The sequence below is a fragment of the Uranotaenia lowii genome, chromosome 3, assembly GCF_029784155.1.
Source record: "Uranotaenia lowii strain MFRU-FL chromosome 3, ASM2978415v1, whole genome shotgun sequence".
NCBI classification, from domain to species: domain Eukaryota; kingdom Metazoa; phylum Arthropoda; class Insecta; order Diptera; family Culicidae; genus Uranotaenia; species Uranotaenia lowii.
Genome location: NC_073693.1, coordinates 40,032,624 through 40,060,343, shown reverse-complemented (window position 1 = coordinate 40,060,343; position 27,720 = coordinate 40,032,624). Strand labels below are relative to the sequence as shown.

The following is a 27,720-nucleotide window of genomic DNA, read 5'->3' as shown; positions in this document are numbered from 1 at the left end:
CATCTGCGTCGACGAAACCGAAGGTATATGCGATCGAGACTGGACGTGTTCCAAGTGTCTCGAGAAATCTAGAAAAAAGTCTTCCGGAAAAGGATCGGCAACTAGCACCGCTATCAAAAACCAGGATCAAGAAGCACGCCTTGGACTGCTCAGGGAAAAGCTGGAATTGAAACAAAAATTTGCGTTGCAACGTCTAGAACTTCAGGAGAAACTGGAACATCAATATCTAGAAGAGAAATATAAATTAACACAGGATATCTCTGCTGAAAGTGTGTTCAGTAGCGACGAAAATTTCGGTGGCCAAGAAACAATGCGAAGGATTCAGAATTGGATTAGCGATGTTGATAAGTGTGGGGGTGGCGATGGTGGCGATATAGCATCGCAAGCACCCAGTCAAAGTAAACTTCACGATGGTCGTGCTAAAGCAACGCGCTTGGATGGTCACCCTAATACGTCTCTTCGAGACTTCTCGCAAGGTGCTCGAGAAACAAGCCCACACAATATGAACAACAGCTCGTGTAATGTTTTTCTCCCGGAACAGAAATCCACTCCTCACGGTCAGAGAAAATCATCCGAGAATCACGGTCAATTGGAAACGTTTGTTTTGAACCGCAGTCAGCTGGCAGCTAGGCAAGCCGTCCATAGGGAGCTTCCGGAGTTCAGCGGAAATCCCGAGGACTGGCCTCTGTTCTACTGTACTTTCAGCTCCTCTTCAGCAATGTGCGGTTTTACTAATGAAGAGAACATGCTTCGATTAAGGAACTGCCTCAAAGGTCGGGCACTGGATGCCGTGAGATGTCGACTATTACATCCGTCGAACGTGAACGGAGTAATATCTACCCTTAAAATGCTGTTCGGGAACCCGGAATCGATTGTTCACGCTATCATTTTAAAAATCAGAAAACTACCGCCACCGGATATGACCCGACTTGAGACTCTAGTGAATTTTTCACTCTCGGTTGAAAACCTATGTGCCACCATCGAAGCCTGTGGAGTCCACGACTTCATGTACGATGCTTCTCTACGTTACGAACTCATCGAGAAACTTCCATCGGACCTGGCTATGCAATGGGCTAAACATGCCAGAAATTTGACTGTACCAAAATTGTCAGATCTGAGTTCATGGTTACACACAGAAGCTGAGGATGCTTCGTCTATTTTAATCACACCGACGTCCAGTCAAAGGTCTAGAAGAAACGATAGATTTTTGAATCTTCATTCAGGGTTTCAGCAACAAGAGTCACAACAGAACATAACAGCAAAGACTAAGCAAAGAGGTTGTTCGAAAGAAAGCGCCCCAAGGGTGTGTGGAGTTTGTAAAGGTTCCTGTGAAATGATCTCCAAATGCGAACGATTCGCTGAACTGAGTTACGACGCGAAGTGGGATGTGCTTAAAGAACTTCAACTATGTAAAAAATGCCTTCGTCGACACAGTGGTACATGCCGCATGCAAAAGATTTGCGGAGTAAACGGCTGCACTTATAAGCACCATCCCCTAATGCACAAGAAGTTGGAAGTAAAACCAAGTACCGCTACCCCCGGGAATTACTGCAATATTCATCAATTGGAGGGCGATCAAATCCTGTTCAGAATCGTCCCTGTCATTCTGTACGGCTCGAAAACAGCGATACGCACGTTTGCGTTTTTAGACGACGGGTCGGAACTCACTCTTATTGAAGAGAGCTTAGCGAACGAACTTGACCTTCAGGGCCCGCAAAAATCACTTTGCCTGAAATGGACAGGTGATACAAGGCGATTCGAGGATCGTTCAAAAGTTGTCAACTTACGAGTATCAGGTAGCAACAAATCGTTTGAAAGGTCTTACAGTTTGTCGGAAGTTCGAACAGTTCGTGAACTAAACTTACCTAAACAGTCTTTAATAACAACTGATATGAAGCGCAAGTACCCCCATTTGAACAACATTCCCTTCGAGTCCTATCGAGATGCTGTCCCACGGATCCTGATTGGCCTGGATCATGCACATCTAGGGAATGCCTTCAAAACCCGCGAAGGCCGCTTCAACCAGCCAATCGCAGTAAAATCCAGACTGGGCTGGATCGTGTTCGGCAACTGCGCTGAAACTGAACCAGCTAGTTTTTTTGTAAACATGCACAGCATACCTAGATGTGAATGTAATGATGACGATAGTCTGCAAAAGTTAGTAAAAAACTATTTTTCGTTGGATAGCATTGGCATTTCTCATTCATCGCCGCTAATGTCAACTTATGATCAAAAAGCTATTGACATGTTGAACTTCCAAATGAAATCGGTTGCTGGCAGATACGAAGTAGGACTGTTATGGAAGTACGAACATGTGAGGTTGCCCAACAGTAGAGACATGGCTCTCAGGAGGTGGCAATGCTTAGATCGCCGACTGAGCAAAGACGAAAAGCTAGCTACGCTGATGGAGGAAAAAATACAGGACTATTTGCGCAAGGGATACATCAGGAAGTTAGACAAGAAAGAACTTGTATCGAAACAACCTAGAGTTTGGTATCTCCCTATATTCCCCGTGGTGAACCCAAACAAACCAGGCAAACTACGAATAGTCTGGGATGCTGCAGCAAAAGCCCACGGAGTATCTTTAAATTCAGTTCTCCTAAAAGGGCCTGATCAGATGAGTTCGCTTTTTTCTATTTTGCTCAAATTCCGAGAATATAAAATAGCCTTTTCCGGTGATATAAGGGAAATGTACCATCAGGTACTAATCAGAGAAGCCGATCAACAATGCCAAAGGTTCTTTTGGAAAAGCAACGCGGACTCTATCGTTCCCAGTGAATATGTTATGCGAGTAATGACATTTGGGGCCAGCTGTTCACCGTGCAGCGCCCTCTTCGTGAAGAACGCAAATGCGCGAAAATTTCAAAAGGAGTTTCCACAGGCGGTTGACGTAATTATCAATCAACACTACGTTGACGACGCACTGGTGAGCGTGGAAGATGAGGACGACGCCATACGTATTGCCAAGGAAGTTTACGAGATCCACAGAAGCGGTGGCTTTGAGATAAGGAACTGGGTATCCAATTCCCGTCGGTTCCTGAAAGCTCTTCCAGGCCCGAATGCCGCGGAAAAAAGTATGAGTTTGTCTTCCGAGCTTGGCACCGAGAAGATCCTTGGGATGTTTTGGAATACTGCTTCCGATAAGTTCACGTTCAAGCTCTCTTCTAGACACGATCCGGATCTGCTGAATGGTAAGCGAATTCCAACTAAAAGAGAAGTTCTCAGAACCCTTATGATGATCTTTGATCCCCTGGGGCTAATAGGCCACGTTTTAATGTATCTGAAAATAATCCTACAAGAAGTATGGCGCGTTGGCGTCGGATGGGATGACAATATCCCCAAAGATCTTTTTTTGAAGTGGTTGTCATGGCTGAATGTGCTACCGGCGCTTCAAGAAGTTAGAATCCCGCGTTGTTATAGAATAATGACATCTATGTTCAACACCACAGTCGTTCAAATGCATACGTTTGTCGATGCGAGCGAGAGTGGATTTGCCACCGCAGTGTTTCTCAGGTTCGAGGAAAACGGCAACGTAGAATGCACCTTAGTTGGAAGCAAAACAAGGGTATCTCCACTGAAATTCTTAACTATCCCGAGATCTGAGCTGCAAGCTGGTCTACTAGGAGCCAGATTAGCAACAAATATAGTTGCGTCATTATCCATCGAAGTCCATAAACAATTCTTCTGGACCGATTCAAGAAACCTTTTGAGCTGGCTGAAATCAGATCATCGCAGATATTCTCAATTCGTCGGAACGCGCGTAAGCGAGATTCTGGAACTAACGAATCTCAACGAGTGGTACTGGATTCCTACAAAGGATAACGTTGCGGATGACGGAACCAAATGGAAGAGCGTGCCGGATACTTCCTCGAGCAGCAGATGGTTTAGAGGCCCTCCCTTTCTTTATAAACCAGCAGAAGAGTGGCCAAATCAACCAAAATCCATCGAAAACACCAACGAAGAACTACGTCCTAAGCTTCTGCTTCAAATTGCGACTCATCAATCAATTGTAAATATCGAAAACTTTTCCTGCTGGCGTCGTCTGTACCGATCGACAGCCATGGTAATAAGAGCTGTTAATGAATTTCGAAGCTTACTGCATCCATCGCGAAAGAACATGAAACCTAAGCGCCTGAACCCCGATATCGAGAGCATTCCACCCTTGAACAGGGAGGAATTAGTAGCAGCACAAAACCTTTTGTACAAAGAAGTCCAAATATGTACGACCGCTGACGAATATACTTTGCTGAAGGAGTCCTCCGGCGAAAGTCCCAAAGTCCTGCCAAAGTCTAGCAAACTTTATCGCCTTTCACCCTTCGTAGACACCAATGGTGTTATGCGTATTCACAGCAGAACGAAAACTTGCCAGTATACAGACCTTCATTCAAAAAATCCTATTGTCCTGCCACGGGAGCATCACATGACAAGACTTATTGTTCAACATTTCCACAAAAATCTTTATCACCGGAACCACGAAACTGCCATCAATCAACTACGTCTGCGCTATTACATTCCGAAGTTGAGAGTAGTATACCGTACCATGAGAGGCAACTGTCAGCGTTGCAAAAACGAAAAGGCTTCTCCAGAACCACCCCCTATGGCCGATCTTCCAGAAGCCAGACTGGCAGCCTTCTGCCGGCCATTTACTCATGCAGGCATCGATTATTTCGGTCCGATGCTGGTTGTGGTTCATCGTCGTTCAGAGAAAAGATGGGGTGTTTTAATAACGTGTATGACTACTCGCGCCATCTATATAGATCTCGTGCAATCACTGAGCACCGACTCATGCATCATGGCATTGAGAATGTTCATGGTCCGTCGCGGAGTTCCAAGATTCATTTATAGCGATCAAGGAACAAACTTCAGAGGAGCAGCAAAAGAACTTGTAACAGAACTCGAAAAGATGAACCAAGACGCTCTAGTATCGGCAATTACATCTACTGAAACCACCTGGAAATTCAACCCCCCAGCATCACCACACATGGGTGGTGCGTGGGAGAGGTTAATCCAAACAGTAAAAAAGAACTTGCAAAGCATCTCGCTTTCTCGAGTTCCACGTGAAGAAGTACTGCGCTGCGCACTGGTGGAAATCGAAGGTACAGTAAACTCCAGACCTCTGACTTACGTGTCGTTGGAAGATCAAGACGCTCCTGTGCTAACTCCAAACCATTTTATACTCGGTTCCTCCAATGGTAACAAGCCTCTAGCCTTGTTTGACGACAGTTCCGAGGCACTACGAAAGCAGTGGCACACTTCTCAACTTATAGCAAATATCTTTTGGCGACGTTGGCTAAATGACTATTTGCCATGTTTGACTAGACGATCCAAGTGGTACACACCTGCAAAAAAGATTGAGGTTGGTGATATCGTGATCATAGTTGATCCTAGTGCACCCAGAAACAGTTGGCCCAAAGGAAGAGTAATCGGGACCGTTCCATCCAAGGATGGTCAAGTTCGAAAGGCGACTGTCCAAACAGTCCACGGAATCTACGAGAGACCAGCGGTGAGGTTAGCTGTAATCGACGTTGGCGTTAGCAATCGTGCTGTTCAGGAGATGTCTGACCGCACTCCGGGGGGGACTGTTAGTAGCGCCAACTTGAGCCCCTCGGCTTGATCGATTTGGTTGGGGATACATCGACGATCAACTCCTGATGACAGCGACGAATAGACGTCAGATCGAGAATCGGCAGAGTGGCGATTGAAAAGTAGAAAAAGGCGGTAGATGATAAAACTTGTGCGGAAAAGTTAAAGTTAGTTTTCGGTTAGATTTACTGGCAATATTGTGTTTAATTTGAAATTCTATTGTTCGGTAAGGTCACAACTAAAAACTGTAATAGAGAAGATTATTTACAAACTGTTACTTTATAGTCGGGCTAGCGAATTCGCTGAGCGTACAAATTGAGGTTACACGTGTAGTTCATAGGCCGAATCGGATAGTTACCTACTGGTAAGGTCTTTTCAAGCTGTATCGAGATTTATATTCTAACCAACTTACCGTAACTAACTAGGTACCCTGATACCGACTGCGATCGGATGTTGTTAGGAGAGAATTTGCCACATTGTTGCTTATGCAAACACTAAATGTAAGCTACCTTTTCATTATACACCGGAACATGCAATTTACTGAATTTAACCATTGCAGGAGATTTTTAATCATCTAAATACAAAGATTAAATATCCAGAAACTTTGTTTGTTGGAAGCTGGCATCCCTAACAAAAATCATGACTGAAAAAAGTGTGCGCCGGTCGATGGGAGATACCAAGAATAAAGTAGAGATATTTCTTACAAAAAACGATATTTTTTTTTAATTTTCTCATGAATTATCATAAGATTATCTTCATTTCCTCCACGGAAAGTATTTGGATCAAATGAATGATTTTTTAGATACAGGCATTCGTAACTGTCCCATTTCTAAAAGAACTAAGCTTTAGCTATACATGTTTAAACCATGACCTTTTACTGAATTGATGGTATTTAAAACACCAGCGTAAATAAAAATCCTTGCAGTAGCCCTTTCAAAATAAGCATTTTACTAAGTGAACTAACATAAAAGGGTTGAAGTTACAATATTTAGTCTTATTCTCATCTAACGCGCTTATAATTGAATTTGTAAGTATGTAGTATGGGGAAATTCTCGATATTTCATACATACTCAATCAAGTTCATGAAAAGTAAAACATTCTGATAAAGATTTTATAATCATGGAAACGTATGGTACTGTTGCCCACTATTCTTCCTCTCTATGTTCAGTTGTCTCTGCGTCCAATACAGTGGACTCAGTCGAGTTAAGATGAGTAGTAAATGTACTTTTACTACTCACCGGGATGCTGACAAGATCTGGCTGTGTATAAATCATAAGCAAAAAAAGCAAACAAGCATAAGCATAAATAATAAAAAGTTTCTGAAAATAACCCACATTACCATAAGATCTAGGATATATGTATAATAATGTGTTATAGTATAAAAATCTGCAAAAATACTTAAATGTTTCAAACCAAAAGTTAAGGCCTTATTGAAAAGGAAAAAACAGCTTTTCAACGATGCATCCTTTGACTAGCAGAACTTAGCTGTACAAAATATTACCAAAACAACTAAACCAAAATACCAAAATAAATAAACTAAGGTTACCAGAATTTTTTCAGCACGTATCCGGGCCGGACAAATGCGTGCAATTTAAATTATTTAAATTATTTAAAAACCTGCCCAAAATTCGGGCATTTCATTTCTAAATTGACGACCAAAAATCCGGGCAACTTCTGTCTAAACCCAAAAATTACTCAACAAAAATCATGATGAAAAAAATTGAAAAAAAAATTTCCATCAAAACTCATCGACAAATTTTAAATCTTATTTTAGGCTTCCAAAAAACCTTTGATGATTATTTTTGCAAATTTGCTCAAATAATTTCATTTTGGAGTCATAAATAAAAAATGTTCATAACACAATTTGTAGTTTTTTTTGTTTGATTTGCCAAATAAAGTGAAAAATTTCGGGCAAAATTCGGCCCTCTTTCAACGAAATCCGGGCAACCGGTCCGGGCCAGACTGTTCCCAAATTTTGTATCAAATATCCAGGCAAACCCAGATAAATTCGGGCAATCTGGAAACCTTACTATAAACACTGACTCTTTGCACCCTTTTCTACGGTAACCGTATGAAGAGTTCTCTGGTAAAATAGCCACAAACATCTGGGCAGAATAAGTTCACTGTTTGCATGTCGGCATTTCGAGCTCACTTCATTTTGAAAAATAAAAAAAGCAAACAAGCGGAAGATTTTCCCAACACCTGTGAGTGCTGCAAACAGCTGACTCGACAAATCCCCCAATCCAAACTACAGGTGTTGTCATTCTGTTTTCACTTCTAGTTTTTTACTCTATTTTTGTTGTTCTCTTATGGGTCACCAAAAGATGATCCCAGCTGAAAAAAACTGGATATTCTTCCCAAATGTTTTATGCAAATTCCTAATAGAAGATCTGACAAAATTTACATAAATCGGAATCCCGTAATTCATAATCGACTTAAAGGGAATCTAAAAATATCCCATTTGATTTTTATTTTAGAAAGCCCTATTTATCACATTGTAATCCGTCTTGATTCTCAAATTTAGATTCAAGACAAAGATTCCACTCTAGTGGTCTTCCCACAAAGTTATACAATTATTTTCGAATTATTTTTTTTTTTTTTTTTTTTTTTTTTTTTAAGGATTTTCATCCGTTTAGGATGATTCATCCCTCGATATTTTCGAATTAGAAATTCAAAGTCTCTATCAATCACGGCTGTATGAACGAACTGGGCTGAACGAACTGGACACAGTTTTAACAGGAAGAAATCATACACTTAAAAGACACTTGAGACAATTGCGGGCCACAAAATGATTTCCCTTGTTGCATATGGATATGGCTGTAGGTTGTCATATAGTAAATAGGTAGTACCGAACAATGTTCCCGGAATTAGTACCCACTACAGCATACATAAAACAGTTGCGATCACAGATCAGAGACGTTCAAATATTTTTTAAAAATTTATCTGTTTTAAACTTTGAGTGTGAATCTCGACAGTTAAAATTGTTGAGTTGAGTCGAGAAATTTTGTTCAAACATTTGTTTACCCCGTCGATTCCTTGGCACTGTAGAAGACCCCGGCAATTTTCTCCTCCTCACTGATTCCATTAACTACGGCCTGGTGGCTGGATCCGTTGCTTTCGCCATTTCCGTTCCGACAAACCTTGTCACTCATCTTGTAACAACACGCCTTTACTAGAACTGTTGTTTTTTTCACACACCCTTAACTCACGTCTATGAATGAATCGACCAATACACTATATTCTGATGGGGGTCGAGCAATTAATCTATCAGCTGCCTCAAGCTGGAGTAAAGTGATAGTTGCACCTCGCGTTGCAATTGACCGGGCGCTCGCTGATACACTTTTGTGTGTGATTGACGATTGCAGTTCAAGTGCAGCAGCTCCCAAGTGCTGAGTTAATCGAGTTAATCTCGAAGTTTTACGGCTGGATTGACCTCGAGGAATAACTGCGCTACTGCGCTTAAGTCTATTTTTTTTTTCTCGCGGAACGGCTTCTGGAGATTCCAAAACAACAACAACAGGTGTGGGTTGTTTAATTAAAATGCACACGTAGGATTTTTTTTCCTCTTCTCAGAATGCAAAGTTATTCGGATCCTTAAATTCAACGACTGTGGAACTCAACGCGTGTCTTAAACTTGGAGGAGTGATACCGAAAACTCGACTGAACAGCACGGATTATTGATTAGGACTGAGCTAGCCTCAAGGCTGGGATCGTTACATACGGGGAGTATCTTGTTGTAGACTCCTCACCTCAGCTCAGACTTCAGACTTTCGGACGAGCTTAAACCGTTTGCGCGTTGTCAGCTTCTCTTCATACACTTGACCGTTGTTCGTGGCGTCGCCGTCGTTGTCCACCTTTGCGGTATTATCACGGCGGCGGCGTCGTCGGGCGAGCATACCTTCTCATAATGACGACGGCGGCCAAAACGTTCTACCTTCCAGTAAGTGATAGCGTTCTGATGGAAACAACGGCTACGCCTCGAGGACGCATTCTCTCAAAACACTCAGGCTTCATTAAGGCGCGTGTGGCAGCTAAGCCGAGCTATTTCTTCCTACTTACCTACATATGTTTGATTGTCCAGTTCAAGCATACTAACATATGGCAACAACGCGAGATTGGATTATCACCGCTGGATTGGGTGGTTTGTATTTTTTTTGTTCTAGTGCGTCGCCTTTCGTTGATCAGTCGTGCTGTCAGTAATGATTTGAAGTATAAACGACGAGGAAGTGATCGAGATGTAAACAGGTACAGCTACTACCTAGACGTTATCACTTCAGAACTTTTCCTTTTGTCACTTGGTATTTAACAGCATCAATTTTAATATTTGTAAAAGGTCATTGCTGATTTGAGCACGTAAACAATCGAAAGGTCACAGGGCAGTACTGCTTATAAACAAGAGATTGTTTATGGATTCAAAAAAGCGAGAGCCTTTTAAAAAGATCACGTGTTATTTTCAGATCATTTAATTGTTGAAAAACCTAAACAGGATTTAAACAAATGTTTGGCCAATTTCATTTTGAAACAATTTATAATTCATTTTCAATAGGAAAAAATAAAGAAAACGTGATGAGTGTTTGTATAAAAGGCACGACCGAAATTTTAACTCTGCAGTATGACCCATCCAAAAATGCAAAAATCTTTCATCAAGGTTCGAAAACACTATTCTTGATGTTAACATGATTTTAAAACTTTTATTATTCATTAAGGCTTATAGTTGAAAAAAAATATAAAAAAAAGAACAATAACTTTCATTTTCTACTACTCTCTCCGGGCGAGATATGAATCGGGAGCATATCTTCAAAATATAAACCACTGACATTGAAGCCCACGCCTCAAAGATGGAAACCTTCAGAGAATCGACACTTGGGATCGCCCATATGAAATGATCGGACTGCTCGAAGGCCAAAGATCCTTTGTCAAAAGCAGGGCCGTAGGAAGAACCGACTCATGGGGGGGGTTTTGGTGACTAATTTTTATCTATGAATTTTTGCCCAACAACACACGGAAAAAAATATGTTTGTTACTATATGATTATTCATTTTTAAGTACTCATTAATAGTTTTCGTATGAAATCGTAACTTTAGAGAAGGCACAAATGCCACAAGGATGGTATAGTGTCATTAATAAAACCTTTAAAAAAGTAACCTCTAGAAACAAAATATAAAATTTGCTTCTATCGATGGTCAAAATTTTTGAGCTTGTTTAAAACTCTGGTAGATAAAAGTTATTTGATTTGAGCATAAAGTAAGCTCTTACCTTGAATTTCTTAAATTAATTTCTCAAATCAAACAAGCCTTTTCTTCTAAACTCTTTCACAAATTCCAAGATTCTAACTTTTGATGAAAATAAATAAAATTTTCCACCAAAAAAAACAGTTAGAGATAAAAAAATTTTGGATCAAATTTGTTTGATACAAACTTGAACTAAACTTATGATTTTCTTTTGAAATTTGGCTTTAAAAAAAATGCAATTTTAATAATGTTAAATCAAACACTGAGAAAATAAAGACTTGTGTGCAGATTTTTAGGCGAAGATCAGATACATGTTTTTTTAACAGGGAACATTTTTCATGAAAAATCAATAACATAATAAAAATCCTGCGGATGTTTTTTTTTAAATATAATTTGGGATATTAGGCATGAATCAAAACCTAGAAAATTTACTCAAATTCTACTTTATATTTGTGATTTTCAGCTGAATTGTATGTACAAATTAATTCTGATTTAAAAAAATGAAATCTGGAAAATGAGTTGACAAGCAAATTTTAAAGTTTATGTTCTTTTGAATTTTTCAACAATTTTATGTTGACTGAAAAACTCATCCACAAGCAAAATCCTTTTCTGAATTTAAATCTGAATTCTAAACCTGAGCTCAAAAATTGAACTTTGAGTTTGTTCCGATTTTTTATAAGATTGCTGAAATGTACAAAAATACGATTTGAGAATCTTAATTCCAGATTAGAATTTTAGGAGGCAAGTCTTTGAGCCCTCATTCATGAATCTATTACATAAATTTTGTATTGCTGGTTTAAGCTTAATTCATTATTTTAATTATTTGACTTTAATCAGTTTTTTGAATCTGATAAAATGTGAATTTCAAATGATGAATCTGAATCTGAGTTTTCATTTTTTGGATCGCCATTTAGAAGTTTAAAATGCTAAAATTTTGTGTTGCAATAAAATTTGGGAACTTCGAATTTGAATATTAAACAAAATTCTTGTTTTTTTTACATTTTGAAAACTATTGAAAATGCATGTGATTTTCGAAAAACATTATTCAATGTTAATATGAAATGCAGAACCGAATTTGAACAAGGATTTCAAATCAGCTTTTCATTCCTAATTTTTTATGATTATTCGAACTGAAAATCAAGAATCCTAAACTGGACAAAATCAGAAATACGAAAATATGTTGAAATTCAATTTTGGTTATGAGAATATGGAACCAGAACCTTCAAAATGGGTTTAATTTAAAATTTAATTTTCAGAACGGAATTTTTATGATAAGGTTGCAAGATTGCTTGGTTTTAACCGCATTGATCCGGATATTCAATAGAAAATTTGGGAAAAGTCCGATCCTACCCGGTTGCCCGGATTTCATTGGAAAAGTCTGGATTTTACCCGGGTTTGTTCTAATGTTCATTCTTAAATCAAACTTAAAAATACATATTGAGTTGAATTTTTTTTTCCTTGGTTTTGACCAAAATTGCCCAGTATTAACTGGATTTTGGTCGACAATTTTGATATCAAATATCCGGATCTTGCCAGGTTTTTATTTAAAACAGCCCGAATTTGTCCGACCCGGATACGTGCTGAAAAAATCTGACAACTTTATTCTATGAAGAAGTGAGAAAATTTTGAAAAACTATAGCAGAATTTTCAACTTAGGATGGGTTTTTGAAATTTTTGCATTAGTTTTAAAATTTTGAGTCTAGTGTAGAATATTTCGCTTGCTTTTCTGGACCCTCATGGGGGGGGTTTAACCCCCAAAACCTCCCCCGTTCCTACGGCCATGGTCAAAAGCGTCGTATTTTCCTCCAGCCAGGTTTGGGCACAGAGAACCAGAGTTCGGGCTGGAGTCCCAACCGCGTGTAAAAATACCAACTATGATTTCAAAATAAACTACGCCATTTTTGCAACTTTACTAAGAGCCACTAGATGTCGTTACCGGTACTTCCATTTTTTTCATTTTTTTTACATACTCAGAAAATAGTTACTTAGACGAATGAAAAATGCACTCACAGACAAATACATTTTCAGTCTCCCGGTTGAGTTTGAAAATATTTATGTTATTTTTCGATTTTGGCCTTGAAAAATCACTACATTCTTTCAGTATTATTTTTTGAGAAATATTTGACGAACTTCTAAAATTTTGATATCGAGTTGCTTTTAAATGGGTAACCTCCACGGAATTACACTGTTCTGACCCAATTCGGTATTTGGAAGCTATTCCAATTTTCGAATATTTTCGGAAGTAGGTACTGAAGTCCTATCCTGGCAGGAATGATGCGATGTTTGCGTGCTAAAATTTCGCAATATTCGAACGAAGATGGGTTGAGAAATTTTCAATTCAATGCTTCGTTATTAGTGAAACTTGTTCTAAAAAATCTGATCTCAAACGAAAAATGGAGCTTATCCATTCGAAGGATATCATAAATAAACACATCATACAGAAATCCTTCGGCAAAAGTCAGCACCCGATTGTTTGAAATGTTTATTTAAACTTCAGTATTAACTTTTACTCCAGCTTCCATGAAAACAGAAGGCATCGTTACATTCTTTCGAAGCAACTATTCCAAATTCCATGACTCCGACGGCATTCTTAGCGTTAAATTTGAATTTTACATTCTTTGGAGCATCCTTAACCTTCAGAGGTGAAATATAGCGATTCGTACGTGAATTGAACTCCGGATAAATCGAAAATGGTTTCTCGTCTCAGAACACGACGATTAAATGCTTCTTCTTCAACTTAGGCAGAAATCGCTTCGAGCGCTCTAGTCGCAGTGCATTGATTCCTTCTGTTAACAAATGGAACTTTGCTCTTACCTTTAATGATGCATTTAGGTCATCTTTGACCAATCGTTGCATGGAAGAATTCACGATATTTGCTTACATTTACATTGCGTGCAGACCGTGGCTTTCCACTACCCAGCATCCGTGGACATCGTCCATCAAGAAGGGATCAGTTCATGAGATAAACAATCACTAGATGGAATCCTTCATTCGTCGCAATTTTCTTGGAAGATTTTGGGGCGAGAAGCATTTTGGTCACTTTCTCCTTTGTGTACATCTTGCCGATCTACTGTTTGTTGACAGATAAAGGTTAAAATTAATACACACAATTAAATATCCTCAAAATCGTCAAAAAACAACCCAAAACAAGCTCCTAAAAAATTTTTTTTATGGGTCAAAATGTAGAATCTCTAAAAACAATGTTTTGGTGTAAAGTCGACTTTCTGGGATTAAGTCGATTTTCTAAAAAAACGGCAAATTCAAAAAAGGGTAGATTTTTTTAGATAACTCCAGATCTCAACTTTTCATGCATTTCTAAGTCATTTGGCATCAAGATAAAAATTTAAATTTTTCCGATTTCCGTAACTCCCTTATTTTCGAGGATCAAAAACCGAAACTTTGAGTGCACTGAGGCACCCCTTAATCAAGTTCGATTGAGCTGAAATTTTGCCCAGGTCAGTTTTTTTAGCCAATCTATAATATATATGGTATATGGTCGGTTTTCGAAATTCGACATTACCCATTTTGCTGCCACCCTAATGCATACATATATTCAACCAACCCGAGAAGTTGCTCGGAATGGATGTCCGGGATAGTGACGTACAGTATATACAAGTAATTCATTTGCTTGATTTTCAAAATAATAATGGTGGAATATTTTGAATGAATATTGAATTAAATATTATAAAGAATTGAATTCAAAGGCTTTGAAAGCTTCAAAATCTTATGCAGGGAAAAAAGAAAGAAAACCATCATTAAAATAGAAATCTAAACAAATCGGATAAAAACTTAGAAACTCCTAAGCAATTTGATGAAGTTTATTTGGAGGTAACAGTTTATAGCATGAGATTTATATGTAAAATATATAAAATGAAAATGAAAACTATAATTGATCCTTGGTTGTTTTTTGTCAAATAAACATTCAAATCAAGAATTCTAAACTGGACACATAATCCTAAATATTAAAATACAAGTACTATTTCGATTTTGATTAGAAGGAACCAGAATCCCTGAAATGAGTTAAATCTTATTTTTCAGTATTCAGAAATGAATTCCTATCAATAAATGAGAAAATTTTGAAAAACTGTAGCTGAATTCTGAACCAACAATGGATTGATTTTCGAGGTTTTGACATGAGTTCTGAATCACGATTGTTACTGTCGAGTAATCTTACTCCATAATCAAAATTTGATTGAGAATAACAAGTTTTGAGGGTGGAGTAGAATACCTAGCTTGCATTCGATGGACCCCATGGCCGGATTAGGCCTTCAGGGAGCCGTGGGCAATATTTCTAGAGGAGTCCCTAAAATTTTTTTCTCATTTTTGGTAGTGGTATACATATAAGCAGCAAATTGTTAAATTTGTTTTTCTTATTTATTTGTTGTAAAAATATTGTATTTTTGCTTAACACTGTTTTCCGATAGATTTAAAAAAAAAATTAATTGAATTTAAAAAAAACATGGCAAGCAAAACTTTAAAAAATAGTAGGAATCGTGAATCGAAAAATCGTGCCTTAATCCGGCCTCACGGGGGAGAGGAGTTTAATCTCCAAACTCCCCGTTCCTACGGCCATGGTGCCAACAAAATCTTAAATTTATGATTTTTTTTAAACTCACGATCACAAAAAATGTAAAACGTGGTGTAAAATCCGTGTTTTTCCATCAATGAACCGTCCAAATTGTTTCAGTCACAGTGGAAACATTTTTTTTGTAGCGGACTACCACACTCCCCCACACCAAAAGGCTTATTTGAGCCCCCTGATAATTGACGCTACTGTTCTCAGCACGTCTGGCAGCAATAATAAAAAATACCAAAAAAACGCAAGCAAAATTTTACTCATGGTGAGAACCCAAAAGTTCAAATTATAGTGCGAGGAAATGTAATGATAATAATAAATTTAATACTACATGGATCTCAATGGAAAACAAATTTCCTTTAAAGAGATCCACTATTTGATATTAATACCACCAAACGAACGTTTAATAAAATAAGTAATTATAATTTAAAAAAAGAACACACAAAAAGAAATTAAATTGCTACAAAATTCACAAATTGTAAATAGAAAAGAAGAAAACTGGTAACTGATCGACTGTTTTTAACGATTCTATTTTTCTTTTAATAGCTGTATTACTTTGATTTTGAACGTGGAACGGTTGTTGATGATTTTTGTTCCATTAGGCAAGGCAACAGGATTATTTTTTGATCTAACGATGTCATGGATCAATTTCGTTGTAGAAAATTTGACTGGCAAGTGTTAGGAGTACGCAATCCCGTTGTAAAATGAATTAAAGTGGATTGAAAGTTAACGAAATTTGATACATTTTTGCATCTTTTAAAATTTTCTAATTTTTGAAGACTTAAATTCCACTTTGCGCTGGATTTTGAGCGTACGCAAGATTTCCGCAATAAATTTATATTCATCAGAAAGCCAATTTCAGAGGCTACAATGCCTTCGAAAATATGCTAAATAACTCAATATTTGAGTTACAAGGTTTCTAAAACTATGATTTTTGTACAAATCGGTTGAGAAACAAGAGAGATAAGCCACACAGAAAAAAAAATTGACTGTTACGTGTCACTGAAACTGCAACCTTTAAAATAAATCAACTTGTGATTAACAAAACCTGTAATTTTAAATTGTTTTCCTTGAAAGTTAACGAAGATTCATTTATTATTACAGCAAATGTCCTGTAAAAAAGTTTTACACTGAAAATTAAATGTCACGTAATTTGTTTTTCGACCTGTAAAATAACGGTAAATGTCCTGCTCCTTTTTGTTACAGGACATTTGCGTAATTTTACAGGAAATAATTTTTGCTGTGCATGTCAAATTTGAACATTTTTTTAAGTTTTTACTGGCTTCGAAGCTCCTCTCAACTATAGCAATTGACACCTGTTTGACAACTGTCATCATCGAGCATTGCTCAATGAATACATTTTGTAAACAAAAAAATGTTAAAATAATCATTTGATTCGGCGGTACACAGCAAAAATTATTTCCTGTAAAATTTCGCAAATATCTTGTAACAAAAAGGAGCAGGGCATTTACCGTAATTTTACAGGTCGAAAACATGATTACTTGACATTTAATTTTCAGTGTACAACCTTTTTACAGAACATTTGCTATAATAATAAATGAATCTTCGTTAACTTTCATGGAAAACAATTTAAAATTCCAGTTTTTGTTAATTACAGGTGATTTATTTTAAAGGTTTCAGTTTTCAGTGACACGTAATAGTCAAAATTGGTTTCTGTGTATGCGTAGTTTACCTGTCTAAGAGCAAGTTCACTCGTGTTGGAAGGAAGTGGTAGCAATTCTGACACTTCAAGCACATTTTGAAAATTTTACAATTTGATTTTTTTTTTCAAGATCTGCGGCCGTCAATTACAACACCATGTCTATTTGCTGTGATGCAAAAACAGTTGGATTTATATCAGATACGCCTGAAATAGAAACAGTGTTGTAAAGAAATTTCGCGGATGCAGATCTTGAAAAGTGTTTCGCATTGTAAAATTGTCAAAATGCGCCACAAGAGTTAAAATTCCTATCACTTTCTTTCAACACTAGTGAACTTGCTCTAAAGGTACGGTTGGGCATTAGAGTGTTAAAAAAAACCAAAGACCCTTATTCTGTGCCGCGCTTAAGGTGACGATAGTCAAGTCACTCGACTCCAGGAGTCGATATAGGTGAGGAACGTCACTTCGGATGAACTTTGGAAATGAACCTCCGTCACTTCAGTTACATCGACTATCGGATTAAAGTGACTAGTAATGCTGGATTGCCAGGTGCCCTGATTTATCAGTTTAACACAGACTTTTGACACTTCGTCCAGATATTGCTTAGACACAAATTTTGCCCTGTTTTTTTATCCTCAACACCTTGCCTCCCTGCGGTAAGATGACTCGACTATTGTCAACTCGCGCGCAGCGCAGAATGAAGGCCAATATGTTTTTAAGCCTCTAAAAAGTAATGCGAGCATTATCTTATTTTTCAATGTCAGAAAGAAGTGCCTACATTCATTTAAATCATAAATTTGTTCTACTAAATACACTGAACTCTATATACAGCATAAACAGGAAAAGATAGTTTGTTCATATAGGAAGACATTTTTAGGCCCGAGTGTTTGATTGTAAACTTATTTGATTGTTTGCTGAAGTTATTAAAAGTTTACCATAAAGTTTGTTTGCTGATTTTGGGCAACCGTAAAAAACACCAAATAAAGGTAGCCATCATCGGTAAAATGTGAACTTACAGGTGAATAATGTAAAAATAGATCAATATCGACAAGTACTCCTGTTTGTAGAATAGGTTTGACGTTTTCATCGACATATTGAGGGCGCACTTAACGGCCTTAAACGAGATATGGCTCCAGTATCCAAAGTTGGGAAGATTCACCAATTTTTAAAGTAACCGCCTAACTTCGCAGGTACAATAAATGAGGCTGTGCGAAATTCGCCTCAAATGATCACGAAATTTCCGAGCCATAGCCAATAAAGTCAGGGTTGTTTTCATCCGCTTTAGCTTTAACTTCGTGGAGAACAAATCAGCGGACAATTTCGCCAGCTTTTAATATACATATTGTCATACGTATATTAACAACTCTACTAAAGAGGTTGACCTACATTCAGAAAAGAACTGTGTTTTGGAGAAATATTTCTTGAATTCCGGTACCAGTTCTGAGATCCAACAAGGTTACCGACAAGTTGTTACAAGAATTAACATGACCATGCCCAAGCCCATTCCAAATCAGAGGTAGAAACCGGTGATGATAATTTTAAACTTTACAATCGCATAAATATCGGCCATCATCTCGGTTAACACAAACGTTGTTTTTGTACAGTGTGAGACACTTGTTGACGACTGAGATAGTACTGGACTGAAAGAATTAAATTTGCACCCCCCCATTTGGTCGATACCTGCCTACATTACATGTTACCATTTGTGGAATCCAGTGCACGTACATGACATTCCACAAGTTGATGACGATGATGTCTTCTTCTGCAGGTTGACTTGAAACAAATTACGAAAAAGGGCCGGTCGTGTCGTTACCGTTCACGTGGACCGGAATTATGTAAATTTAGCATTTGTTTTTATGGATGTAATGATGTTCGTCCAATTCAAATTAGGCTGGACTGGGTTGGACCCTTCGTGTGCCATCGACTCAATGCTGGAGGCTGGCCCTTCCTTGTCAAACGCCATCAGCATCCAATTATATCGAGGAATGTCTGCCGCGCGACACAGGTTGTTATTAGCCTGGAACTTCAATCTCCTCGAGACAGCACGCCAGGAGATGGAGCATAATTTCCTGAGGCTGTTAACAATCCTGAGTTAAGTGATTTTTTCAAAAGCCTATTTTACTCTTTTAACGATCCCTTGAAGAATCTTTCAATGGCTATGATCATTGATCAATTAAGCCCTACTCGATTGCAAGTTTATAATAAACAATTTTTTTTCTATAAAATTCAGGATGAGCGAAACTGATAGTCGTGATTGACTCATCTTGTTTCAATGTATGGCCTGCCTAGAGCAACTTGAATACGGAGAGGAAAAAACTAGCACACAAATGACGCATGTCAGACGCAAAAGACAAAATTCTTGGAAAAAACAAGTCCACTTTGAAATTATCACGCCGTGTTTGTTATTGTTTCCTTTACTACAATGAATGATGATGAGCTGAAAACGTTGTCCTTAAGGGTATAATTTTTATTTGATTAAGGTAAGTGTTGCCAACAAAAAAATTATTAAAAAAAAAGATTACAAATCAAATCAAAGATGTTGTAAATTATCAATATGGGTGTCAAATTTGAAATTTTAAGCTTGGAGTCTTGAGTTTTAAATTCTGAAGATATCTGACAAATTTTTATATTCAAATTTAAATTATTCAGAACATTTTGAATCCTGAATTCAGAAACCGCAGGTCAGAAATCACTCAAAAATATTACAACTCATTGAGACACCACCTTAATGAAGGAACAAGTTCGACAAAACAAGTCGTCAAGCCTAGTGTGAATAACCAAGGTTCCGATTCAAAATCGTGATAATTTTATTGAAAATATTTTTTCAATTACCTCCACAATAAGTCTGAAGCACAAGTCAATGGACATAACAACAAGTCGGAAAGGAGTTAACATCATTAAGAAAACAAGCAGCCGGTTGGAAACTGCTGATGCAATTATACACCGCTACTAGCCAACAAACCCCCCGGGGATGATCAATCATATTAAGTCGTTATCACTTTGATTGAGTCTGAGAAAACATAACTATTAACTGAGATGCTTTGCCACCTCCAGTAGCGATAACAGAGCGTTGTAGGGACATTTAAATCCCGGTGAAAACAAACGCACACTTAAATATTCTGTTTATTGCGTCCTCGTCGAACGGTTTGAAGGCTGTTGAATTGGAAAAATATGTTAATTATACCGGCAACGATTACGAGAGCTTTTTTCCTTAAGATGGTATTTGGAAGCGTTCTTTAATAAACTGAGTAAACTCTACGTAACCATGTTCTGAGGAAATTGTTCAAAAGCATCGAAATCAGTCAGAGATTGCAAGATATTTACGAGACTCGGTGATTTTTTTTTCCTAATATCTTTTGAATACTCAGAAAAACCAATTAGAAGCTACCTCTTTTTACGTTGTCATATATTGGTAATCGGAATGGGATTTAGTCGCGAATGAAACAAGGTGTTAAAACGACTTTAATCGGAACACGGAAAATAATAAAAAGGTGAAATAGCAGATAGCAAGATAAACGCTCGTAAAAGCCAAAAAGGTAACTTCTACCTTTTCGAAGTGAAAACCGCCTCACAGCGAGGTGAAGTTTACCTGAATCGAGCTGGAAGAAAAGGTACAATTAAACGAGAAAAAAGGTGAATTAAAAAAGATAAACCTTACCTTGAAGTGAGGTGAAGTTTACCTGAATTGAGCTGAATAAAAAGGTACAATTCACTTAGAAAAAAGGTGAATTTAAAACAGGTAAAACTTACCTCGTAGCGAGGTGGAGATGACCTGGATTGAGCTAAACAAAATGGTACAATTCATCTCGAAAAAAGGTAACAACTTGCCGAACTCGTTTATTGAGGTTAAGCTGTTTTGTCATTGAGAAAAAAGTTTTGCTTCGTGTCCAATATGTGAAAATCGGAACAAAACGGTAAATGTTTTCTTAGATTTCTTAAGTTGTTCTGGTTCTCGTAATAATACTTTGCTTTTGTTACAGATTGGTTGACGAAGCTTTCAAGTGTTTCCCACTTCATTCCGGAACATCCCCCAGATAATTCCGGAAAAGCCGGACCTGAGCAATCCAGTCGAAGAAGAAGGACATGAATGTTAACGCAATGTAGGAGGATTCAGTGGCCATGGTGGCTCGGAAGAACGCCAAGAAGGTGACCGTGAGAAAGCAGGAGTATATGTCCGGCAATGAAGCAAAACGAAAAAAGTAAGCCTGGACTTGGCTCAACAAGTTTTTTTTTATAAACACGGTGATGAGTTCCAACATTCATTATTAGTTAAAAGTCCCTATTTATGTTAAATAAACCAAATCAGCTAGCATTTACCTTTTAAATCAGAGCATTGGATAACTGTATTATTCACTATTTTGCTAGGTAAAATTTACCTTTTCACTAGGTGAATTTAAAAAAAAAAAGTAAAATTTACCTTATTGCTAGATGAATGAAAAAAAAGGCTCGCTTCTCGGTAATTTTTTTTTATTTTCTGTGAACAAAAAAAAAATCTATCGAGATCGAGCGGGGGGAGTTTTAGGGGCTGAGCACTCCCCCCCTCTTCACATGAAGATTTTTTCAATTAATTTTTGTTAAATTAATCATAGTAATGGAAAATTACATGATCCCAAAAGGTATTGAAAAATAACTGTTAACATGTCAGAAAATTGGTTCGGAATTTAGTACTACACCACATCCTATATCACTCTTAGACTAAGATAATTTATTTTACGACAGTCGACACTATATGCGTTAATAAATTGAATTAATTTTAAATTGTAAATATCAAAATGCAATTCCACAAACAATTGCAGTAAAACTTTAATCATGACACTCAAAACAGTACCCCCTCTTTGGAATGGGGTTTCTTTAAGAACTGTAACAACTAAACAACTTCAGAATTATAAACCAATTATTTCAACATCAAATTACATTCAACAAATACCAATTTAACACATCAAAAAGCTGGTAGCCAAATGAAAGATGCTTACCGCTCATGATAGTCAACAGAATAAGTAAAAAATGTTAAACCTAGTATCCATTAGTTTATTACTTATCACTTTGATGATAAAAAAATCTTTTATGTCATAACAAATATTAAACGCCGTTTGGAACGTGAAGTCCAACGCAACTGGATTAGATGGCTTGCCGATTAATTTTCTCAAGATTGTTCTTCCGATAATCCTACTACAACTTAAGTACATGTTTAACAAATTCATCTCTACATCGTTGTTTCCTAGCGATTGGAAGCAAGCTAAATACCTTTGCGCAAAAACCTCAAATAGATGCAATTACTAACCTACGGCCCATAAGTCTTCTTTGCAGCCTCTCGAAAGCTTTTGAGAAAATTCTCCAGCAACAAATGATTAATCATATTGAACAAAATCAACTTTTCTCAGCGTATCAAGCTGGTTTCCGCAGAGGTCACAGCTGCAAAAGCGCTATTCTTCGCGTTCAACACGATCTGCTTACGGTTATAGATAGGAAAGGTACCGGTATCTTGGTGCTACTCGATTTCACAAAAGCTTTCGACACCGTCGCACACTACAAAATTTGTGAAAAACTGGCGAGGCATTACAACTTTGGTTCCGAAGCAGTAAGTTTAATTTCATCGTATTTGCACGGTAGAACACAAACCGTCTATATCAATGACAAATGCTCAACCAGTGTAGCAGTAAGCTCAGGTGTGCTTCAAGGATCAGTTCTTGGACCTGTCCTCTTCTGTTGTTTCATCAATGACCTTCCAAACGTGGTCCAGGTGTATGCAGATGATGTCCAATTATACATAACTGCAACCGGTGAACCCACTAATGCTTTAGTTCATTTGATGAATCAAGATCTGGAAAGAATTGCCGTATGGTATAACAGGAATGGACTCTTGATAAATCAGAGCAAGAGCAAAGCTATGCTGATTTCGAAACGACGCTTAGACAACAACACTGTGATTGACAACCTGTTTATGGAAGGAGAAACGATCTCTTGGAAAGACCGTGTCAACAATCTATCGTCTGTTTGCCCAACAATGTGGAAAAATCTATGGTTGCTTGCGTACGCTATATTCAACGACGTATCTTGCGCCAACAACCACCAAACTAAAACTTTTCAAGGCTCTGATTCTTCCACATGTCATATTTGCTGATGTACTTTTCCTTAAACCGAGTGCAGCTGCCATGTGTCGCCTGCGAATCGCATTAAACTGCTCCGTACGCTATGTTTATGGGCTGAACCGCTTCGACTCGGTCAATCATCTGCATAAAAATCTCATAGGATGCTCTCTTCAGCAACTGTATGCTTTCCGATCCTGTCTGTTCCTGCACAAAATCATAAGAACCCGCTATCCCCCAACATCCCAAGCAACCAAAAGTTCGGATAACATTCCTCTATCAGGTTTGATCAGCTTAATCGAGAATGCTAATATAACTTCTTTTCAGCTCAATTTTTAAGTAGTTAAACGAACTTTAAAGTTGACAAAAAGTTCGCATAAATCGTCAAACAATTTCTAACCAGCTTCAAAATCCACTTTATAAGCAGCATAAAAAATCGAAAAAATTACTCTTCCGCTCCTTCAATTGCCTTCTCAAGTCTGCTAAGTTTGATTCATATTAATCAACTATATTTGTTACTAACTCACATTACATTTAAAAACATGTTCTTACCAAGCCTCGAACCCGAGCTCACCTCTTGAAAGTTGAGATCCATACTTATTGCCCTATATGAACATCATGAGTAGGCAACGATTTTACTCGATCTGATGATTTTCTTTAAAACGACTTTCAGGTTCTTTATTTCTACTTAATTCCCACTTTCAAGCTGTTAAAAAGTTCTTCCGGAACTTAATGTGTACTTCATATAGTTGTTTCCCAAGTAACCATGTGTTTATTTATGCAAACACGTGTTGAAGTTCGAAAAAAGTAGATTTTAGCCTTTAAATCTACTTCAAAGTTTCTATAATACGAAGTTGCTTTTGAACGCCCGTTGGAACTAATTAAAAACTTTCAAGTTTACAAAATAATACAACAGAGATTTTTTACGAACTATTGAGCTGTACAAAAAGACTTGCAACCCTTTGATAGCTACTTGAAAACGAAAACGAACACACACATATAGGATCTCAGTGAAACTTCGTGTTTCTTTGAAGAGATCTAATTTTTTTACTTAACTCTAAGGCGTACATCTTTCAAGGATATTATGGCTAGCATCTTACAAATGCTAAAACCACCAGACCACAGAAAGAGTACTATATGTGCCGTGATCGGGATTCGATCTCATGGACTCTGGCTTAGAAGACTGGAACGCTATCCTCTAGGCCACGACCGGCGGCCGATACTTGATTTTGAAAAAAAATGAGAAGTACGTAACAAGTAGATTGTTTTTCTTGATACAAACTTTAAAGTTCCCAAAAAGTAGAAACAGAAACCAAAACAGTACTTTAAAGCTTTTTTTGAGTATTGGCTGAACTTGATAAAGAATGAAGTTCCATGGACCTCGAAAAAGCATTTTGAACAGCAAAAAAGTTCCACAGAACTTTTGTACAGCTATATATGAACTTATTAGTTCGTTCCTTAAGTGATATTCGAACTTTTGGTTGCTTGGGATTGTTCGACAAAGTTTCCCAGCTGCAAGGGCGCCGACGGCAAAACTTAGTAGTCCCAGAAAATCGAACAACAATTTTTGCTAACTCCTTTTTCATCAGAGGCGTGGTTAACTGGAATAGATTACCAGCCGACTTAAAGCGTCAAACGGCAGAAGCAATTTTTAAGAGGGAATGCCTACATTTTTGGAATAATTGTTAGTAATTTGTTGAGGAAAAAGTTCGTAAATTTAAAAAGTGAAGAAATCAGAATTAGAAAACCGTATGTAGTAATTAAAAAGGGAAGATCTTACGCTACTGTAATAAACAAACAAACAAACAAACAAACTGATATAAAATATTCTTCAAAAAATTTATCCCCAATTTTGTTTTGTGTTTCTTGTTCCTTCTAAATGTTCAATTCACATTTGAAAGGGTTTTGTTTACAGAAGGCCACAATATTAACATTTTTCCGAGGTGCACCAAATTAATAGCTAATTTTTGATTCATTTGAGTGTCCTGAATCCAAATCACAATTTTTTAGTTTTTTTTTTCTATCAGCTCAGTAGGTAGACATCATTTAAAAAAAATCAGCAGCTTTATCGGGAAAAGCTCTATAACGTTACAAACATAAAAAAAAGATTTTAACATGATGATGAACTTTCAGAAGCCCGCCAGAAATTTTTACTGTTGCGAACAAAGAAAAGAAGTATTCTTTTTGTTTCTTTTACCTACGCTATAAAAAAACGAAAGTATTTACAATTTTTTTAAAGTAATTTTATAAAAAATTGAATTCTGTTTATCAATTTAAATAAAAATCAAAACGATTTTTTGTTTTCAACAAATGTGTTAAATATAATAAAACTTCAGAAATTCAGAGATGTCAGAAATCCTAAATTTCTAAATGTAGAAGTTATCTTTTTAAATCAATTTTTCCTTTGAAGTTTGACAAAAAATTATTGTTTTGTAAATTCATAATCGTTGTTTGTCTTTCATGTTGTTTTGTTGGTTTATCAGTTATGAATGATTAATTTAATCCAGATCTGAATAATTTTTTAACTAATAAAAACATACTACCAAAACTAGATTTGAAAAACAAAATCTGGCAAAAGTTTCGAATTCAGGAAGCTAAAATCTTCCAAATTGCAATCATTAAAACACAGGCACATAAAATACTGTTAAATTTTACAATAAAGATTTTAAAATGGTAAGACGTTTGTATTGTTAAAAATTTCCTTCTAAAAAATAATATTTTCCATCTAGGTACATTATGAATTTTAATTTTCAAACAAATTTCCCCAATTTAACAGTCCCACAATTAAAATTTTTGAATATTTTTGATAAGTTGGTCTTTGTTTCTCAATTTTGAATTTTTGTGTTATGAAAACATAATATTCTTAGAAACCATTCAAACTAAAACTAAAAATTTTAAAAAAGAAAAACATTGTTTGTTTCATTTGTCCGGCGACAACATATTCAGATCTTAAATTTTCTTTCAATTTTATCATTTTAGTTTTTTTTATCGATCTTGATTTTAAGCCATGAAAACTTCGAAAAGTAATTCGAAGTTGCACTGCACCACTTAACCCTCCAAAGCTGTTCGGGTCAATATGACCCGAAGCGCATATTTCAAACATCTTTATCATCATTCCAATATACTGAAGAACTGGGAATTTTAAAAGACTATGTATGTTCTATGAAAATAATGATCCAATTAACGACAATAAATTAAAATTTGAGTTTTGAAAATCGGTTCATTGGGAAATGAAATACAGCTAAGCAAAGACAAAATTGGATGTAGTTTTTTTAAAGTAAGATTTTTTTCTACCGAAAGATCGGATATAGCGGTCAAAACTTTTATTGGACTCCTACATATCTATACATTTTTGGAAAAATGGATTCTTGACAATTTCAAACATCAAAGAAACACTTAAATACAAGAAGGCTGTCAAAAGTTATGAGTATTTTAAAAATAAAATTGATTTTTCGGACTTTTTACATTCTGAACCAGTTTCTGATAACCTGTTAATACATATCGACTTTATTTTTAAATCTTGAGTAATTAGAATAGATTACCTTCACAACGAATATAATATTATCAATATCGGTTAACATTTACAGCCACAAGAACGAAATCAAACCTCAACTAAAATTTCCCCGAAACGGATATTTAGCGAACGGCTTTGGAAGGTTAAGCTAAATATCAATGCACAATAATAACTAAATTAGTATTTGTTTTCTGTTTTCAGCATTTAAAACAAGTGCTGAGAATTAAAGTTTTTTTATTAGTTTCTTAATAACACTAGTTTACAAAATTTAAAAAAAAACCCGTGAACTTTATTGTCCGACCGATATTTTCCATGTGAAATCGGGTGCTGAGTCCGAAAATGAATTTCAGAAAAATCTCAGTAGAACAGTTTTTGAGTTATGCTTCAAATATTAAATTTTGGAAAAAAAAAAGTACTTGTACTCAGATTTAAATACCACGGAATGCATAACACTAATTGGAAATCTCTTTTTTGCATATTGAAGCTGAATAAATTTGCTATCGATCATCTCAACTTCATTTTTGCGTATGTTCAACAGTATTGATGATATTATTAGGGTATCAAAATTAATTCCCGATTCATGTTAGAATTCAAAAATCTATTCCAAAGTAAACAATGGTAGCTGTAAATTGAATGCCTGTAAATTAACATTAACTTATTAAAAAGTTCAGTGAAATTCATTAACACAGAGAAAAATTAAACTTGGAAACAAATTCACTCGCTAGCTTTGAAGTTCACATGAAAACTTATAAACCCTCCAGAGGATTTTTTTTTCTCGATCTAATCAAAAAGTTGGTTTTAGCTTTTTTAGGAAGTTTTACAAAAAATCCAGAAAATTTCTGATGTTTCAAAAAAAAATGAATATGGTTTATACATCGTAAACCCCTCGGAATTTTTCTTTAGTTTCCTAGAAAAATTGTAGATAAATATCATCACTATTAGAAAAGTAGAATAAACTTCATTCGGGGTTCTAAAATTAACAAAAAACCTTAAAATTTATAGGTTTTCGCTAAATTTTTTGAAATCTCATTATCTTGGAACCAAGGGGGGAATAAGGACTTCACTAAAAT

General features: G+C 36.5%; 1 protein-coding gene across 2 annotated transcripts in view; it reads right to left on the bottom strand.

Annotated features, from left to right (window-relative positions):
* Window positions 1–27,720, bottom strand: part of LOC129756288 (purine nucleoside phosphorylase) — a 68,500-nt gene that overhangs the window by 33,735 nt on the left and 7,045 nt on the right. Inside the window, exon 1 of one of the 2 annotated variants that reach the window (XM_055753111.1) lies at window positions 8,608–9,284. The exons of the other annotated variant lie outside the window; for it this stretch is intronic. Coding sequence (XP_055609086.1) covers window positions 8,608–8,735 — 128 coding nt within the window. The 5' untranslated portion in view covers window positions 8,736–9,284. Of the gene's footprint in view, window positions 1–8,607; window positions 9,285–27,720 lie in introns of those variants that run through there. 2 annotated transcript variants of the gene reach the window in all.